The sequence below is a fragment of the Magallana gigas genome, chromosome 8 (assembly GCF_963853765.1).
Source record: "Magallana gigas chromosome 8, xbMagGiga1.1, whole genome shotgun sequence".
Classification (NCBI taxonomy): Eukaryota; Metazoa; Mollusca; class Bivalvia; order Ostreida; family Ostreidae; genus Magallana; species Magallana gigas.
This window is the reverse complement of record NC_088860.1, coordinates 13,149,125-13,169,941: the sequence shown is the minus strand read 5'-3', so window position 1 is coordinate 13,169,941 and position 20,817 is coordinate 13,149,125. Positions and strand designations below refer to the sequence as shown.

Sequence of the window (20,817 nt, the reverse complement as noted above, 5' to 3'; positions counted from 1 at the left end):
TCTCCCTTCCATATCAATGCGTCGAAAACCGTATTTTCATTCTCAAAATCGTCATGATGACGATTGCGTTTTTCCTTCTATTTTCCAAAAATGGGACAATTAACCTCTTACGAACTATGATAAATAACTACTTACCTATGTTTAGAATGGTAGAAAAAAAAATGTACAATTAGGAAAGAATTTAAAAAAGTCACTTTCAGATATAACTTTTTGAGAAGGGGTGGGTGGGATTTAATTAACATAAAGTGAATTTTCACCAATCAAACTCTCTTCGATCAGTTATCTAGAGAACATGTTAAATATTGATGATTAAGCAATTGGTAAAATAGAATTAGCCTTTTAAGCTTTAAATAACATTATGTAATAATTTGCAATAATTTTCAGGGGTAAAATATAACATGTTAAGGTTTAACATGTTTAAAGCTGCTCGATCGGTCGCAAAGAAGTCATTTACCTGGGGACCTTGACCTCTGCGCACCGTGAATATAGCGTGTATGATATGTTTTGTACATCCGTGGTATCAAAGTAGAAATCGTATAAATTATAGCAATATTTTTCTAATTTTTAAGATAATGAAACCATGTCATGAAAGTCCGATACACACCCACATGCTTTATCACGGTAGACGTTAGAAGTAATCCGGTAGACCGACCACGTCACGCCTCATAAATATGCATGTATTTCCGAGTTATTTATAAACGCTTTCCAAGTTATTTATAAACGCCTTCCGGGTTATTTATATACGTCTTCCGAACAGTAGTTTGTTATAAACGGAATGACTTACTTTACATAATGAAATGTATGTACATTTATGAACAGGCAATAGTGGTCCGTGTTGTTTAAAAAAACATGGATAGGCACGATAATAAATTGATTCTAAAATGGTATAAATCATTTAGTAATTAATCTTGTAATGTACATATATAACGTTAACCGTTTTAAATCCGAAAAAGAAATCACCAACCCTACATTAATTAATTGTATTTGCGTAAACCGAAAGCCAGTATGGCGCATTTTCCAATGTTTTACCATGTTTACCACTGTTTACAGGCATGATATATAGTATAAGAAAAAGAACAACTGGTTTATGAGTAATTTTCAGACAATTTCCTAAGTATATCAATTTTGACATCTTACAATTGTGTCATGAAGAGAGTTTGACGTAAAGACTGCGAAGGAATACAGGTAACGTTATATTGCTGCATCATATATAGTCAGGTACCTTTTAATTATCCCGGAAATCCAAAACAAATATTCCACATAACCGAGTGGAATAATGACAGGAACTCCATTCGTCGTGTTATTGTGTTATTGTTATTTGTGCATGACATCAAAATAACTTAAATATTTTTTCAAGATATGCTTTTATTTACGATTAATATACTTGGCTTATCCAAACAGGTTGTCATAGCACCGTATCTGTCACATAGATTGTGCTATATTACATAGGTCAGTTTAACATATCTCAATGCCAGATCCCAATAGGAAAGTTCACATATATGTTGTGTCATTTTACAATACTCACATATATGTCACTATACAACAACATATAACAATTTACAATTTCTGGGGTCTAGCTCTTACACCTATAATATATATTAGAACATAGGTCAGTCTAGTAGATTCCAAGGTCAGTCTGCCAGATCCAATTACAAAAGGTCACATATATGTCACTATACAACTACATATAACAATTTACAACTTCTATACGAGTTCTCTTACACCTATAATATATATTAGAACAAAGGTCAGTCTAGCAGATTCCAAGGTCAGTCTGTCAGATCCCATTACAAAAGGTCACATATATGTCACCATATAACAACATATGACAATTTACAACTTCTATATGTGGTCTCTTACACCTATAATATATATTAGAACATAGGTCAGTCTAGCAGATTCCAAGGTCAGTCTGCCAGATCCCATTACAAATGGTCACATATATGTCACTATATAACAACATTCAATTATTCACAACTTCTATATGAGGTCTCTTACACCTATTATATAAATTAGAACTGGTCAGTCTAGCAGATTCCAAGGTCAGTCTGCCAGATCCCATTACAAATGGTCACATATATGTCACTATATAACAACATTCAATTATTCACAACTTCTATATGAGGTCTCTTACACCTATTATATAAATTAGAACTGGTCAGTCTAGCAGATTCCAAGGTCAGTCTGCCAGATCCCATTACAAATGGTCACATATATGTCACTATAGAACAACATTCAATTATTCACAACTTCTATATGAGGTCTCTTACACCTATTATATAAATTAGAACTGGTCAGTCTAGCAGATTCCAAGGTCAGTCTGCCAGATCCCATTACAAAAGGTCACATATATGTCACCATATAACAACATATGACAATTTACAACTCCATATGAGGTCTCTTACACCTATTATATATATTACATGCAGAACATTGGTCAGTCTAGCAGATTCCAAAGTCAGTCTGTCAGATCCCATTACAAAAGGTCACATATATGTCACCATATAACAACATATGACAATTCACAACTTCTATATGAGGTCTCTTACACCTATAATATATATTAGAACATTGGTCAGTCTAGCAGATTCCAAGGTCAGTCTGTCAGATCCCATTACAAAATGTCACATATATGTCACCATATAACAACATATGACAATTTACAACTTCTATATGGGGTCTCTTACAACTTTAATATATATTAGAACATAGGTCAGTCTAGCAAATTCCAAGGTCAGTCTGTCAGATCCCAATATGAACGATAAAATATATATCACTATATGACAATTTACAACTTCTATATGTGGTCTCTTACACCTATTATATAAATTAGAACATTGGTCAGTCTAGCAGATTCCAAGGTCAGTCTGCCAGATCCCATTACAAAAGGTCACATATTTGTCACTATATAACAACATTCAATTATTCACAACTTCTATATGAGGTCCCTTACACCTATTATATAAATTAGAACATTGGTCAGTCTAGCAGATTCCAAGGTCAGTCTGCCAGATCCCATTACAAATGGTCACATATATGTCACTATATAACAACATTCAATTATTCACAACTTCCATATGAGGTCTCTTACACCTATTATATAAATTAGAACTGGTCAGTCTAGCTGATTCCAAGGTCAGTCTGCCAGATCCCATTACAAATGGTCACATATATGTCACTATATAACAACATTCAATTATTTACAACTTCTATATGAGGTCTCTTACACCTATTATATAAATTAGAACTGGTCAGTCTAGCAGATTCCAAGGTCAGTCTGCCAGATCCCATTACAAATGGTCACATATATGTCACTATAGAACAACATTCAATTATTCACAACTTCTATATGAGGTCTCTTACACCTATTATATAAATTAGAACTGGTCAGTCTAGCAGATTCCAAGGTCAGTCTGTCAGATCCCATTACAAAAGGTCACATATATGTCACCATATAACAACATATGACAATTTACAACTTCTATATGAGGTCTCTTACAACTATTATATATATTAGAACATAGGTCAGTCTAGCAGATTCCAAGGTCAGTCTGTCAGATCCCAATATGAACGATAACATATATGTCACTATATAACAATTTACAACTTCTATATGTGGTCTCTTACACCTATTATATAAATTAGAACATTGGTCAGTCTAGCAGATTTCAAGGTCAGTCTGCCAGATCCCATTACAAAAGGTCACATATATGTCACCATATAACAACATTCAATTATTCACAACTTCTATATGAGGTCTCTTACACCTATTATATAAATTAGAACATTGGTCAGTCTAGCAGATTCCAAGGTCAGTCTGCCAGATCCCATTACAAAAGGTCACATATATGTCACCATATAACAACATATGACAATTTACAACTTCTATATGGGGTCTCTTACAACTTTAATATATATTAGAACATAGGTCAGTCTAGCAGATTCCAAGGTCAGTCTGTCAGATCCCAATATGAACGATAACATATATGTCACTATATGACAATTTACAACTTCTATATGTGGTCTCTTACACCTATTATATAAATTAGAACATTGGTCAGTCTAGCAGATTCCAAGGTCAGTCTGCCAGATCCCATTACAAAAGGTCACATATATGTCACCATATAACAACATTCAATTATTCACAACTTCTATATGAGGTCTCTTACACCTATTATATAAATTAGAACATTGGTCAGTCTAGCAGATTCCAAGGTCAGTCTGCCAGATCCCATTACAAAAGGTCACATATATGTCACCATATAACAACATATGACAATTTACAACTTCTATATGGGGTCTCTTACAACTTTAATATATATTAGAACATAGGTCAGTCTAGCAGATTCCAAGGTCAGTCTGTCAGATCCCAATATGAACGATAACATATATGTCACTATATGACAATTTACAACTTCTATATGTGGTCTCTTACACCTATTATATAAATTAGAACATTGGTCAGTCTAGCAGATTCCAAGGTCAGTCTGTCCGATCCCATTACAAAAGGTCACATATATGTCACCATATAACAACATATGACAATTCACAACTTCTATATGAGGTCTCTTACACCTATAATATATAACATACGTCAGTCTAGCAGATTCTAAGGTCAGTCTGTCAGATCCCAATATGAACGATAACATATTATGTCACTATATAACACTGATACTTCATGATATCAATTTACAATTCCTGTACGTTTTGTTTGTCACCTGTAATATAATTATTATATAGGTCAGTTTATTTTTGTATTTATTGATGAAGTGTTACACTTTCAGTCTTTTCATTATACCATACAGAATGTAATTCATATTTTACAATATTTCAGGTATCAAAATCTATGAAATATGACAAAGAGAATTTTAAAACATATTCAAGAACTTTGACTGCTGAAAACTTTTATTTAATATGTGACTGATGTCAATATCATAATAAAGTATAAAACTTAGTGAACATCATTGAATACTGATTGAATACAATACTGATACTGCATGATAACAATTTACATTTTCTGCTCTTTGTCTGTCACCTATAATATAATTATCATATGGGTCAGTCTAGCAGATTCCAAGGTTAATCTGCCATATTTATTGATGAAGTGTTACATTCACAGTCTCTATAATTTAACTTTTAATTATCATTTATTATCTACTAGTTGATTACTAGTATGTAATATATAGTAATGATTATATTCAAACATTCAAACATTACAAAGGAGTATTGCCTAATATTAACAGTTAATGTCATCCTTCATCATGTGGCATGTTTTCCTAGCTGGTGGTCCCTTAAAAGTTATCTTCGTTTTAAAGATTTCTTCTCCCTGATGGAATCTTTTGTCTAATTTAAAAAAGAAAAGGTTGGTAAATTCACATCAATATTCTTTATAACAGTGCTGCAAAAATCTTACACAAATTAGCAAAAAACAACTAACCTTTTTTACAGAAATCTTTTCGGAAGATGTTCTATCATTTTCCCCCTTAAAAGAAGATACACAAGGTTAGTAATCATACAAAAGCATATGTCATGTTGATGTGAAGAATATTAGAACCATTTTAACAAGAGCTTGGACTTTGGGTAGTTGTGTCAAACAGCAATGTTGTCTATATTACTGTTGGTCACTCAGCCATGGCTCTTTGAAATGAACATTTTTAATTTGTTTAACTTGTTTTTGATTCAAGAAATTAATACATCCTTTTGAAAGTCCAAGGTTCTATTTCAGGTTAAATTAGTCAATTATAACATCAATTTGCTTTACGTTATTTCACATACCCAAAACTTAATAGAACACATCCTGCAAATAAAGCTATCTTTGCACATGTTTTCCTCCCCAACACAGTGGGGTTTTTTATGGAACTCTCTGTTGCATTTTTCACAATGAATCTAGATAAATGAAAAGCATAAAGATAAGCAGTATTTATTACATGGTTGTTTCAACATAGAACATGTACATGTATTACATGTACATAAATAAATGAAACAAAAGTTATTTTTAAATGAAATCAAAATGTAATTTGAACTACTTTAGTATATATGCCATTTTGTGATTAAAAGAGTTTGTGTAAATAAGGCAAACTGCATATTTACATGTATATTTATACATAAAGGTTACAAAAAATGAACTAAGTATTTTTAGAAATAAATCAATTTAATATGTGTACTAATATCTCACCTCCCTTACATCTCTCCTTGTCACAAATCCACATGTAGGACAATGTTCCGTTAGGTACACTAAAATATTAAAAAGCATGTAAGAATTAGATTACAATGTTGAATATGCCAAGAAATATTGCGTATCTCTATTGAAAAAAAACAAACATACACACCTTCAAACATCATTAAATTTGTGGCAATTTGGATTCTCATATTGTCCAGGTCCATTTTTGTGATGTTTGTGATGGACTGCCCACTGAAATGCCTTTCGGCAAACTGTTAATCAATTCAGAATATTAATTGCTTTTTATACCTTCATCATTTAATTATCAAATATACCTTTCAACTGATTTAGGGTCTAAAATTTGCTCAATTAAATCCAGAATTACTTTTTAGAATTTGAGAAAAATAGACATACCAAAAGGCAATAGACTCCACAATTGAAAGAATCAGTTTGCTTTGAATGCTCTTTTGTTTCCACTTTCCACTGCATGGTGTCTGGCTCATTGAAAGCAATCATTCTGGCACCCATGTATGAACTGAAATATATATAGATATATTTATATGTGTAACTTTATCTTATCAAGATAAATTGTTTAAAGCTAATCTTAAAAAGTTACTGTGTTTAACATACATTACATTTTAACCTTTTTTAATTCACTGAATATTTTCTCCTTTACTTTATGAAATTCCATTATTGTTACTAATCCCTTCATAAACTAGTTAAAAGGTTTCTTAAACAATCTGTTTGAAATGGCTCTTCCATCATGTACCATATGAACCAAAAATACAATATTATTCAGTTTTGTCAAATTTATATAAATATAAACAATAAAATGTGTTTCTTTTAAATTTTTTGACAACATAGAAAAATTGGTTGCAATCATTGCAAAAGACACCCATACATAACAAGCTTTTGTTGATTTTGTTTATATGTATTTTTATGCATTGTTATTCCTGGATTAACAAACACAGATGCACTTTGTTGATTCCAACAACTAAAAAGTAGTTTCTAGAATAAGGTAAGCATACAAATATTGATATCTTTGCATTCTGAGATTTACATACCACCAGTTTCTTTGAACTTCCCTTATTTGGATCCTCCTCTCAGTCAAGGGATTGTAGAAATAAATCAATCCCTTCTTTGGTTCAACTATCTATGAACAAGGAGGAAAACACACAATATAACATCAAAATGCACGTTTAACTCGCCATGATCCCTAGATGAAGGGTGAACGAAAAGAAAAAAAAGAAACAAATAAATAAGCAAGCAAACAAAAAAAATTACATACCACCAATGTCCAATGCTGATGTTTAATAACAGCTCCCACAATGGCTTCACATTCAAATACTTTTAACTAAAATTAAAAAAAGAACTAAAAAGATTAAGAATTTGTAGGCTGGATAATATCAGGAAAATATTAAAGTTGTTAATTTATAGGATTATTTATAAATAAGATTAAGTCTTATCATTCATACTTGAAGCACTGGATAAAAATTAACATCATTTTATAAGCAATTACAGGTTATTTAGACAGCAATATTTAGAAATTTCACATTTGAAGAGGTCCGTGTTTAAAGCACTCTTAACATAATGATGTACATTGTTTATAGATTTCTTGTGATAGATCTGCACCTTTTTCATGTACATGTACTTACAAGTTTAAAACACTATATGGCAAATATAATTTTAAATCTACAGATACATCTAATTGATAATGAATAATGAAATATTTAGTAAAGCTACCTTCTTTCTACATTTTTCCACTGAATAAGTTCCACTCATAATACCAGTCATTGTTTGTGATGGGTACATAGTTATATGGTTACCCTTTTCAATTTCAGCTTGAACTATAAATGCAATATATGCATCAATAACCTGTAAAGATAAATAATGCAATGAATTCTTTGAAGTCCATACAACAAACCTAACTTAATATACTACAGTTAGCTGCAGGTCTGTAGCTCCCGGTCTGAAAAAAATTTGAATGAACAACCTGGGAGCTACAGAGCCTCCCATAGTAAATAACTGCAATTTACGGCGCACAAACAATTGATTAAGGTGGAAGGCACAGTAGCTCCCAGGTCTTCCATCTGAATTCTTAAAACTGTGAGCTACAGACCTGCAACTAATTTTCAATGCGAAAAATACTATGATTTTTGGTTACTTTGTAATTCTAAATCAACTAATTTTAAAATAAGCACCTTGGTTTAAAAAAAGATTTTACTTATTTAAACACTTTAACAAATGCAAGTTTAAAAATTTCACATGCTATATTAATGTACTTTTCTTTTTAAATTCTGATCAAAGAAATGAATTTTTAAGCATTTTGATATTTTGTATATTACCTGATCAGTTAACCAGTTCCTACTAGCCAGTGACTTAAAATCATCATCTATCACATTGTAGTTTGACACTCTTGCTATTATATAATTGGAACTCTCCCTAAGGCTCCATAGCTTCTTAACTGCATCTAGAGCTGTAAAGTCATATTGCAATTATATCATTAATCACTTTTCTTATGACTTAAGTTGATGACTAAAATATATTAATTTTCAATAATGTAAGTATTGTATATTTCCCATAGTGAAAGGTGGTAATCATGAACACATAAAAAGGTACACAATGCTATACCATACGTACAGGAAGAAAGTGAGCAAGTCCGAAAAATTTTAACATACCCTGATTGCGATCCATCTGTGTCAGTGGTTGATTCAAATCAGCCTCTCCCTCAAAGTGCACCTTTTTGCGAATACATTTTGTACTCTTGTCTTTCATCTTCAATATACTTCTTGGATGTTGAGAGTCCGTAAAAATATTGTCCAACAATTCAAACACCTATCTTTCAATTGAACATATAAGAGCCTTAAAATGAGAGGTCAGGGTCACAAGTGGTTAATGTACATGTATCAACTTGTTAATATATATAATCCTTAAAACATTCCACAATTTGACCATGAAGTTCATATTTTTTTTTAAAAATTTATTATTATACCAATAATTCTTTTTCCATCAGGATTCAATGACTGAATAGAATTTAGTGCTTCAATACAAGCTGCCATGGAATTTCTTGCCTCTTCATCCTCCTTCTCAATATTTCGATGCAACTGAAACTTTCCTTTTTTCACTGGAAATGAAATATTCATGAAGTTGAAAAGTTTATCTTTATCATAAATGAATAGAGATGAAGTATTAAAATCCCTATATCATATATAAATGCTGCATGACTGCAAACTGCACATGACATATTTTTTTTACCTAATCGGTGACAATAAACACATGAAAATACTCTAGGAAATATCCAAAATTGAAGAGCCATTAGAGCCATTATTCATATTCAAAATATACATACCAAGTGTCCATAGAAGCAGTAATGCAAACCGAAAAGTGTGCTGTTCCTCCAGGCCAGGACACAGTTTTTTGGCATCATTAATGATTGCTTCAATAATAGCATCATAGTCACTGTTATCACTGTCTTCAGATGGGAAAAGCTGCTCTAATAAAGCGAGACCCGTACGAGCAACTTTATCTGTGGAAATACTGCTTGATAACCTGGCATTATCAATCAATATATCAACCTCATTTTGTGACATCTTTTTCACCATCTCTACAATGTATCATACACCCTTTTTAATTTTGTATTCTCAAAATTTAATATATTATAAAAAATAAATTTTTAAATTTCAAAAATTTAAATCTTCTTTACTAAAAGAACCTTTGGTGAGTCTGGTTGACTTATCCTCCAAATGAATTTAAATTTTTTTCTTCTATTCATACACTACATAGGTAAAAAGTATCCTACTTATTTTTAGCTTAACAAGCTTTAGCAGTTTATTGATGAACATTATCAGAAAAGAAACAAAAAGTAAGGTACCTGCAATATCTTCCTGTATTGTATTGGGAACTGCTTCATGTCCCTCTATGATGACTCTTTCACTACATATGGGTTCTTTCTTTTGTAACTTCAGTGGAAGCCTTTTCTTTCCTCTTTTTGACTTCTTTTTTCTTTCTTTCATATTCTCTTTCATATTCTCTTCCATTTTGATTTTTTTACTTTCCACGTCTTTTTGTGTTACTGGTCGTTTTACAGCCTTCTTTTTCTTTATATGTTCAGCTTCTGTACAGAGTCCACTGTCTCTGTACAGACTACTGTTAAAGGCACTCAAAGCTTCCTTAAGGTTGGAATCCAGTACTATAAAAGCATCTTCACTCTGGCAGAGATAAGTGGCATTCTGCAAAAGTGAAAGTTTTTCTCTACATTGAACTGCCAATGCTTTTAGAGACTTTGGACCTCTCTTAGCTGAAGGAAGGTCAATGAGTTGTGAGGCATCATCTCCATCGGAATCACCAAAGTGTGTTGCGCCATCAAAGCTCTCATTTTCCACTTCCTCTTCCTCAAGTGCCTCGGATGGAATAGGTTCCGGAATGCCAATCACATGGGAGTCAATGTTAAAATATGGGGAGGAGAGGTACTCAGGTGGTAAATCTTCCCATGAAAATTCTGTGTGCTGTATGACAGCAAAGATGTGCTTGCAGGGGAGTAATGTCCACATCCATGCATGGCAACCACAGCTTGGCATCCCATTTCCATTGTCCATTGTGACCTGGTAACCTGTTCTTTGTCCAGGGTCAGATTGACTTTTCACCTTTCATAATTAAATTGTTTTTATTAAACTGGAAAGTACAATTTTCCTTCTTCAATATTTATGTTAAAACCTGATATTTTAAAGTTTTGCACGGAACTGAACACATAAGGGTTATACATGGTAAGAAATCTTTCATTTACATATGTATATATTCCAAAAATACAAACGTGCTATACCTGCTAAATCTACAAATTTATATTACCTCTAAATTAGCAATGAATTCTATTTTGCTAGCAAAATTGCTTTAACCACACATGGTTTATGATTTCTGCTACTAATTTCAGTAATTAACAACATGCTTGAATGTCTACATATAGTTTACACTGTAATGCACATTTCTGTAAATATGGGTTTACTGGAGTTACCTTGTATGTTCTGTTGCCCAGAGATAAAACTTCATTTGCACTGATGGTGTCTGCTAATTCCATTTTTGACATGCAGTGCTTTATGAAGCTTGGAGGTCTGTTCTTCAAAAACTCTGGTACATCTTTTACGTAGGATCGTCCGAACGTATCTGTAGCTGTGGCATTATCCCTCATATATATTCACAACACATTTTTATAAAAGAATAAGACATTTCAATTAAGTTAGCATTGTGTAACAATTAAAGCTATATTCAGTGCAAACATCTGAAAGAATTCCTTCCTTTACATGAATCAACATGGCTTAATCAGTTTATAAAAATGAAATAAAAAATTAACCAAGAAGTGTTTTCTTATTATTAAGCATATAGCGTTATATCATTAAGAAAATTATGAACAATAATATATAATATTATTAGCATTATATCATTAAGAAAATTAGAAGATTGTAAAATTACTATTTGCAACATCTGAAAAAAAAACTATCACAAAACCAAGCTATCAGACTACTGTTACACTCGGTTCAAGTATATCTTTTAAAACAGACACCAAAGCATAGCATAGCATTGAAATCTCATAGCATAGCATTGAAATCTCATAGCGTAGCATTGATATCTCATAGCATAGCATTAGAATCTCATACCATAGCATACAATCTCATAGAATCGCATTCGTCATATCATACCATAGCATAGCATACAACATTCTTTTAACTCGGTTTTAAATGTTTTTATTTGAAAAAAATAAATGTTAACATAATAGATTTGTGGTTAACTTTGGCTTCTTATTATTTTACTTCGAAATCTGTGAAACTCTTCAGTGTATGGAGGCGTTTTTGTTAAAATCTCATAGCATACCATAGCATAACATACCATATCATTAAGCCCTTCATTTCAATTTCTCATAGCATAGCATACAAATCTCATAGCATAGCATACAAATCTCATAGCATAGCATACAAATCTCATAGCATATCATAAAAATCACATACCATAGCATAGCATAAAGGAGTATGTGCGGTATGGTCAAATATCTGCCCCCGATTTCAACCAATTTTTAAATAGTATCGTATAAAAATAAAATCTTCACAAATCATTGTATAGAGGATGCCTATAACTTTAATAATGATTTTAGTCACCATTCCTCATTCGCTGTGTATCTATGACGTCAGCTAAATGGCCCAAATCCCGCAAATTTGCAGAAAAATGAAAATATTCTCATTTTTGCTATAAAGTTTGCATTCGGAAGTATAGAGCGGAGATCTGCTCACGTGCAATTTTCACATATGTTTTTCTTCAGATAGTTATACACTTATACTAAAATTTGTTACTTGAGCAAGCATGCACTCGATGTTTCCCAGTCGAAAAACCATCGGAAAACACCCATATTTCGCTACAAAACACCAATTTATCAAAATAATGCAATCTTCATGACGTCATTTCTACATTATGACGTCACTGTGGTGATAACCCTTTACACCTTTATTTCCAATATGATTTTAACTATCTTTCACCTTATTTTTAAAGCTCTTTCTAAAACTTTGATTTTGGGGGCAAAAAATGCATAAAACCGCACATAGTCCTTTGTAAAAGATATGCATGAAATGACTGTACCTGGTATTCCTAACTGGTATTTCATGTGTACAATAAAAGTCACATTGCAAGACATATATTTCAATTACAAGTTTATGAACATGAGGCAGTGAGGAACGTATTTGACATTTCATGCTTAACAATATGAAGAAAAGGGAATATAAAAGGGCACCTGCAACAAAAACTTTAACCAGCTCTTAAAACCTTAACCTCCTCCAGCATTCAAAACCTATGGCTCAGATTCAGCATTCAAGCCTGTCTGGCACATCAGTATTATAAGTATTATCCATGCAAGTTTGATGAAGTTAGGACGAGTAGTGACTTAGATATATTCATCAGAGGGCACCTGCTCCCAAAACCTTAACCTCTTCCAGCATCCGAAATTCAGGATTCAGATTCAGCATCCAAGTCTTTTAAATTCATAAGTAGGTCCAGATGCATCATCCATGCAAGTTTGGTGAAGATAGGAAAAGTAATAACTTAGATACAGTACCAGCAACAAAAAATTAAATCAGGTACGGAAGCCAATGCCGAAGTTGCGGCATAAGCTCCCCCTTACTTTGTCTTGGTGAGCTTATTATGTTGTTCAAATGACAGAAACAAAACTGAACATATTAAAATTCAGACAAACAAAGACACATGCAACTTGTAAAAGGAAGTTATTGGTGTACTTAATGTGTAAATGACTGCAGTGATATTTAAAGCGAATTAAGGTTTTAAGCACTATGAATTTCGACATAAAATTTTATACATATAGCAATTGTACTTTTATGGAATACTTACTTGTGTCTCTCTTTTTTTCTCAACTGTCTGAATAATCATCAACTCATCAAAAAAACTTGCATGCAAAATTTAAGTAACCATTCCTGAAAACAAATATTTAAATTTCTCTGATTCACATGTACATGTATTTCATTTAATTTTGTTTGTAACTTGGCTTCTGATTCAAAACATTAAACACAGCATGCAAAAGTTAAACATTAACTAATAAATCTACAATGGACAAAACATTGGGTGAACAAAACTAGGTTTGTGTGAAGACTATTATTGGTATTCATAAAATTGTATAATATAAAATGAGTTGGAACAGTTTACATGTTTTTGTATACTGCTTCGCTGTTAATAAAGGGTAAACTGCCCATACCCATTTTATAGTTGTATAAATTAAGTAGCTAGCTATCGGATTCATTCCTTAATTAAGTTTAAATGAAACAAACAAATTCATGTGCATGCATTTAACAAATTCAAAAAACAAAAAAATGTTCAATTAATACATGTATTTAAAATAAGACCTACTTGAGCATCATTGCTGGTAAATACTGATGTACCAGGCTTGATATCATTCCTGATACATTGTTGTTTTTTCGCTGCTCTAAAAACTGATATTTGAATACTTTGTTCTGTCTCTCCAGACCATTATTTGTATTCACCAAGAGCCCTGATCCATATCTTTCTGACCAGACCCAGCGCTATATATGCAAAAGACAACCCAGTGGTCAATATTGCACAATATATAGTAAAAATCAACAGAATTAACTCTTTACCACTAATTTTGAAACATAAACAGGTCGGGGGAAACTATTTTCTGTGACATCGGAATAAATTTACATACCAAATGAAGCACAGATGTAATCGACAAACTGACCAATCAGCTGAGTGACATTTCTGGGTTGAAATGAATCATGGGTTACTACAAAAGATACTACGTTTAAAAAATGCTACTTTTTCTAATGCTTTTGGAAAAGCATATTTAATTTTTTCGATCATTTTGTACTCTTAAAACAATATTTACATCATCATCTACTATTTCCATGCTCACATTTACAAACACTCATTTTATAATGGTAAAAATTTGGGTTCATCAACTGCATTGTATAAGCCAGCGCTTATTTTTAATGAAGACAGATTTCACGTGATTTCATGGTCCTAAGCATTCGACTAGGAGGTGTTCATTCATTGTCAGGGATTCAAATGTGGCCATTTAAAGCCTAAGTGTAAATTGTTACAAGAAGTGTGTTTGGTGCGTACTCTTGATATTAATCCATGTATTCTAATTCTAGTCAACAAAAAGCACTACAACAGCGAAAAACACAAAATCAAATACTGGAATGTAATGACTTGTGAAGACTTTATGAGAGGTATATCAACGTACTATCTGACATGGCAAATCGGCAATGTTCGTTAATGTGAGCATGAAAATCTTAATTAGTACCTAATCTTGCATTTTTTATAAAATTGAAATTTTTAATAAATTGACGTTCCCACAGTCATTTAAAATCAAGTCGTAAATTAGTCTTAACCACGTGTTTAATGTAAAAACATTGTTTTTAATTCACTGATTGGACAGTTGCATGTTCGTGGTACATGTACGCATCGCTCTGCGCAATGACAACAATATCCATATAAGGTACCGGTAGTTTCCCCGACCTGATAAAACTAATATAAGTAGTGAACATTTATGTTATAATTAAAATATTTCAGGAAAAACCTTTTTTTCTGTCATCCATGTTTTTGTAAACCAGTTTCTAAGACGACTGCTTCTGGCCCAGATATCTGAATTTTGCAATTTTGTGATGGCTTCTGTGTACTCTTTTTCTGAGGATGCATGAGCACATCTCCTCAACATTCCCAGCACCTGGTCTTTGCAGTCAGTAAGACCATTGTCAGTCTTACTGACCCATCTCGTCCAACTTTGTTCTCTGTGAAAATCACAGATAAAAACAAAGCTTTCTAGAAGAAAAAAAACCAGCAAAATATTGGAATATCAGTTAGAAGGATTAACATTATGTACATCAATTACCGGTACTTAAAATAATTTTCTGTCAAATTTCCCAACTGTTAGAAGTTTTACCATAGTAAAAAAGTAATCAAAACATTATTATAACCTCTAAATAACTTAAAATTACGTTATAAAATAACTGAAAGATAAAAAATAATCATTTTACCAGGGAAAACTTCCTCAATTGCAACAATTTCCCTTTCACAAAAATCTGTCATAAAAAACTTTGGCTCCCATGACCATTCAGCGGGCCTGTCTTGCGCATTATGAAGCCAACCTTTAATGGTTCGTAGACCTTGCATGATGGATTTTTTGGTCTCATGCTGCACTATAAATTCCGCAACTACGCTATACCCTACATTGGTCTTCACAGCAAGAAAGAAGAGGGGCAATGCGTATTTCGTAGTTCGGTACGTTGCGTCAAGCAAACAAAGGGAATTTCCATACCTGTAATAAATTACATTTTGAAATAGGGATCAAAAAAAAGAGAAAGAAAAAAGAACACTTGGTACAAATCAAATCAAATCACTTCTCTTTTATATATTTACAATATTAAAGCTAATCAGTATTTTAAATAAATTGAAATTTTGCATGTATACTTCTTCTAAATATCTGAACAAAATGTGAATCGTAAATCAAAAAATTCTTCAATTCTAAAATAAAATCAAACCTGTACAAGAGATGACGTTGAAATTCACTTTGGTGACAGAAGAAAAATTCTGTTGTCTCAGCTGCCTGTATTTGAGGATATACCTCATCATCATCATCCTGCTCCACACAGTCTATATCCTTCAAAATTTCATTGTCGCTCGGTGCAGAGTTAGAGGCAGGCATAAAGACGAAATTGTCCCTTGGATAATTCTCTTGCCATTCTGCTACCTTATGTAGAAGGTTTTCTTGATCTATCCTTGAATATCTACATTAAAAAATAACATTTAAAGTTATCATTTTAGTTGCCTAGTGTATTCTCAAATATTTCTCATCATACAAACTAGTTACCAGGTAGTTATATACTTTGACAGAGTAGAATTAGATAAAATTATATTTTTGAACAAGTCATTGTACCTTAACCGCAACTGGGCAAGATATATATGTGTCCTAATTGTTTCATCTGTTGGATAGTAGGCAGCATCAGACAATGCAGGACGCTTCATGTCTTTAAATAGCAGGGTATCAACATACACATGCAGATGTCTACGCATCTCTGAGACACTTGTAACCCCGTGTCCAACAAGTTCCCCTAGTTTATCCCGTACTTCCTTGGATAAAGGATTCATGAAGCCGGCAAGCTGAAAATTGTAACAAATTTGATACATAACAATTATATTAATTTACTTATCAGAATTAAAATCAATTGTAACAAAAACTTTTTTCATTGTCAATACTATACAATTATTGCTGTTTTTGAGGTTAATATGATAATTTAGCTACCTAGAAGTACAATATTGACCATGCCTTCGGCTAGCTCAGTTAATATATTGTACTTCTTGGCTAATTGGTGAATATTGTACTTCTCAGGTAGCTAAATCATCATATTGACCGAAAAACAGCAATAATTGTTTAATTATGTGATTCAGTGACAAATAGACTAGACATATCAAACTGGGTGTTATCAAGACATTTTAATTTTTTTTAGAATGTTGAATATTTGACAATCAGAGATCAAGGAATTAACCAATCATATAACAATAAAAATTAAATGACTGCATAATATTATGTAAATATATTTTAAGGGAGAACTTAATTATGATAATGTTGACTGTGTCTCTACATATATGGAAACTTTGATAGAGACTTTCCTTTACTAAATTATATAACAATATCTGATATTAACTTGTCCAGTAAGATGTGTTGACCCATGATCCTCCCTCTTTGGAAGCAAAATATAAATCCGCCTCTGTTTATTGACATTATCAGGTACATCAGAAAGGTCATCCCTCAGATGTTCACTTGCATTTCTTTTTATTTTTTCCGTGTTTTTCTTCACCTAAAGAAAAATTACCAAATAATATAATTAATCAGCTTAAATATATCAATTGAATTAATTCATTACAGTATTTTTAAAATGATTTTAATTGTTTAAAAAAACTAAATGAAACTAATAACAAGATTTTACCTGATAATCAGGGAAGAAGACAACATCCTTCATTACAATCTTGGCCTGGCAACCCTTCTTTTTAGAAGCTTGAAGTAATTGTTTTCGTTTTCTTGGGACTGGATGATCACCCTGATTAATGCATTTATACATTAGGGACAAACATTTCAAAATTAATTTTAAACAAGAGACCCACAGGCCTTAATGGTCACCTTTAGTTACAGGCTGCAAGAAAAAAGGTGTGCTTGTATCACATTATATTGCATAAGACAGACCACAAGAGCTGACCCGAGTAAAGCTATAGCACTCTCCGAGCAGATGGCAGACCTCAAGCAGACCTGGGGTAAACTTTTTGGGTCTGCTTTAGAGTAAGGTTGTGTCTGGTTGGTACTGTAAGCATGGAGACCTCATATAGATATTGTAAATTGTTATAATATTGTAACCAGGATTGTAAAATGACAGAATATGTGACCTTTCATATTGGAATCTGGCAGACTGACCTTGGAATCTGTTAGACTGACCTTTGTTCTAATATATATTATAGGTGTAAGTGACCTCATATAGAAGTTGTAAGTTGGTATATGTTGTTGTATAGTGACATATATGTGACCTTTTGTAATGGGATCTGACAGACTGACCTTGGAATCTGCTAGACTGACCTATGTTATATTATATATTATTAGTGTAAGTGACCTCATACAGAAATTGTAAATTGTTATATGTTGTTGTATAGTGACATACATGTGTCCTTGCTTGTTGAGATCTGGCAAACTGACCTTGGAATCTTCTAGACTGACCTATGTTATATTATATATTATAGGTGTTAGATACCTCAGGCAAAATAGCGAATTGTAATCAATATTGTAAAATGACAGAATATGTGACCTTTCGTATTGGAATCTGGTAGACTGACCTTGGAATCTGCTAGACTGACCTAAGTTATATTATATATTATAGGTGTAAGGGACCTCATATAGAAGTTGTAAATTGTTATATGTTGTTGTATAGTGACATTTATGTGACCTTTCATATTGGGATCTGACAGACTGACCTTGGAATCTGTTAGACTGACCTTTGTTCTTATATATATTATAGGTGTAAGGGACCTCATATAGAAGTTGTAAATTGGTATATGTTGTTGTATAGTGACATTTATGTGAACTTTCATATTGGGATCTGACAGACTGACCTTGGAATCTGCTAGACTGACCTATGTTATATTATATATTATTAGTGTAAGTGACCTCATACAGAAATTGTAAATTGTTATATGTTGTTGTATAGTGACATACATGTGTCCTTTCTTTTTGAGATCTGGCAGACTGACCTTGGAATCTGCTAGACTGATCTATGTTATATCATATATTATAGGTGTCAGATACCTCAGGCAAAATAGCGAATTGTAATCAGTATTGTAAAATGACAGAATATGTGACCTTTCATATTGGAATCTGGTAGACTGACCTTGGAATCTGCTAGACTGACCTATGTTGTTACAAATCATTTAGTGTAGTGTAGCATCTATTTTAAATACAAGTATTAAAATAGCTATTTACATGTACATTTACCTTAAGGCAAGAGTCCCTCCCTTCTTTGAGCTCATTCTTTTTCTTTTTGTGTTTGTCTTTTCCGAATATGCAGTGTCTTTCACACCTAGCCAAAATGATGAAGGGTGTTCCGTCATAAGGAACAATACAAGGATCTCCAACATCATTAAATCGTACTCGAGACTTCTCATTAATAACTGCAAAGAAAAATATGTCAGTTTTCCCATAGATCGTATTTACGAAGTACAACTGAATCATTGGGTATTGCTTGATCATATGCAAAATTTATTGTTTTTAAAAAATGATGTAAGATAATATTTAAAACAATCAATACAGGGGGTTTCCTAATGTTTTTAAACTGGGTCCAGGGTCCATATAATGGGAAAATTGATGTTCAAACTGTTGATATTGGGGAAAATAATAAATTTTCTAAAAGTACTATTAGTTTCATAATTATGTAAGTATGTAATGATTTATTATATTTAAATGACGCATCCCTGAATTATTACAAAAAATATGAAATTGCATATAAAATATTGGCCTCAGAGACTTTTGAGACACTGTGGATGTATACATGTGATGTACATCATATCTTTTCCACATTTAAAACCCATTACATGTAGCATGCGCGGATCTAGAGGGGGGGTCGGGGGGGTCCCGACCCCCCCCCCTGGAAAATGAAAATTTATTAAATTTACATAGTAAAATTATCGCGAAAATATGCCTCGGACCCCCCCTGGCAAACACAATTATCCTTCGGACCCCCCTGGAAAAATTTTCTGGATCCGCGCATGTGTAGTATGAAAATAAGGGGGGGGGGGGGGGGGGGGTGATAAGTAGTAAGTTGTATATTAAGTAACAATGATGTGTGGTATTAAGTTAAGTACTGTAATTCTGGTAATTAAATACCTCAATCAAATAAGTCAGATAATCTTTTGATGCAGGATTTGCATGCTGTGTCCTACCTAGGCTAATTGATAGGTGGGTAGGGAGGGGTATTTCAATGATCATCACAATATACAAGTATATATACATCTTACTAGGTTATACATATAATTTACATTACTGTAGATGGGGTCTGAATTAGGACAGTATAAATGCAGATTATTTTTAAATAAAAGAGAGAGAGAGAGAGAGAGAGAGAGAGTCTATAGTTTTATAAATACAATATAGCCTTGTCTTCCAACAGTCTGATTTTAAGTTAATACTATAATATATTTTTCATTGACCATAATATTCCTTCAATAACTCAAAACTCAATAGATAATGAAAAATGCTATTTATAATATGGGCATACAAGAATACGTATAGGTAACGTTACCGATTTCTGGCCTTCCAAAGTTAGCTTCCTTCTTCCCCGAAACAAATGTTATGGATGAGTCAACTTCGTATGCTTTTCTGATTTTTTCTGCATCCTCAAAAGTACCCACCCACCCACACAATCCGTCCTCTGTCACGGGTGTCCATAACGTTTTCCACATGATCGCACCATGTGCAATGTCACCCGCGCTGGCCTATTTTTACTTTCTCGTCAATGATCGGTATTTTCCGTAACCTTATGAATATTAAGCAGTTATGACGCGGTCGGTCTACCGGATTACTTCTAACGTCTACCCTTTATCACACTAAAAAAAAAACA

At 32.6% G+C, this 20,817-nt stretch overlaps 2 protein-coding genes across 2 annotated transcripts; both read right to left on the bottom strand.

The window, feature by feature from the left end:
- Nucleotides 1–3,745: 3,745 nt before the first annotated feature.
- On the bottom strand, nucleotides 3,746–20,788 carry LOC117681423 (uncharacterized). Its single transcript, XM_066069787.1, has 16 exons — nucleotides 20,500–20,788; nucleotides 19,200–19,375; nucleotides 17,653–17,763; nucleotides 17,371–17,523; nucleotides 16,602–16,825; nucleotides 16,207–16,452; nucleotides 15,703–15,983; nucleotides 15,246–15,487; nucleotides 14,054–14,226; nucleotides 13,541–13,567; nucleotides 6,575–6,695; nucleotides 6,330–6,432; nucleotides 6,176–6,234; nucleotides 5,776–5,886; nucleotides 5,438–5,482; nucleotides 3,746–5,343 (listed from the first exon to the last, which is right to left on the bottom strand). Exons 1-16 carry the CDS (start codon nucleotides 20,657–20,659, stop codon nucleotides 5,299–5,301), a joined length of 2,277 nt encoding a protein of 758 aa, XP_065925859.1. The 5' UTR covers nucleotides 20,660–20,788; the 3' UTR covers nucleotides 3,746–5,298.
- LOC136270885 (uncharacterized) lies at nucleotides 9,119–11,344 on the bottom strand. Its single transcript, XM_066069790.1, has 4 exons — nucleotides 11,169–11,344; nucleotides 10,032–10,803; nucleotides 9,510–9,764; nucleotides 9,119–9,284 (listed from the first exon to the last, which is right to left on the bottom strand). Exons 1-4 carry the CDS (start codon nucleotides 11,340–11,342, stop codon nucleotides 9,133–9,135), a joined length of 1,353 nt encoding a protein of 450 aa, XP_065925862.1. The 5' UTR covers nucleotides 11,343–11,344; the 3' UTR covers nucleotides 9,119–9,132.
- Nucleotides 20,789–20,817: the final 29 nt, after the last annotated feature.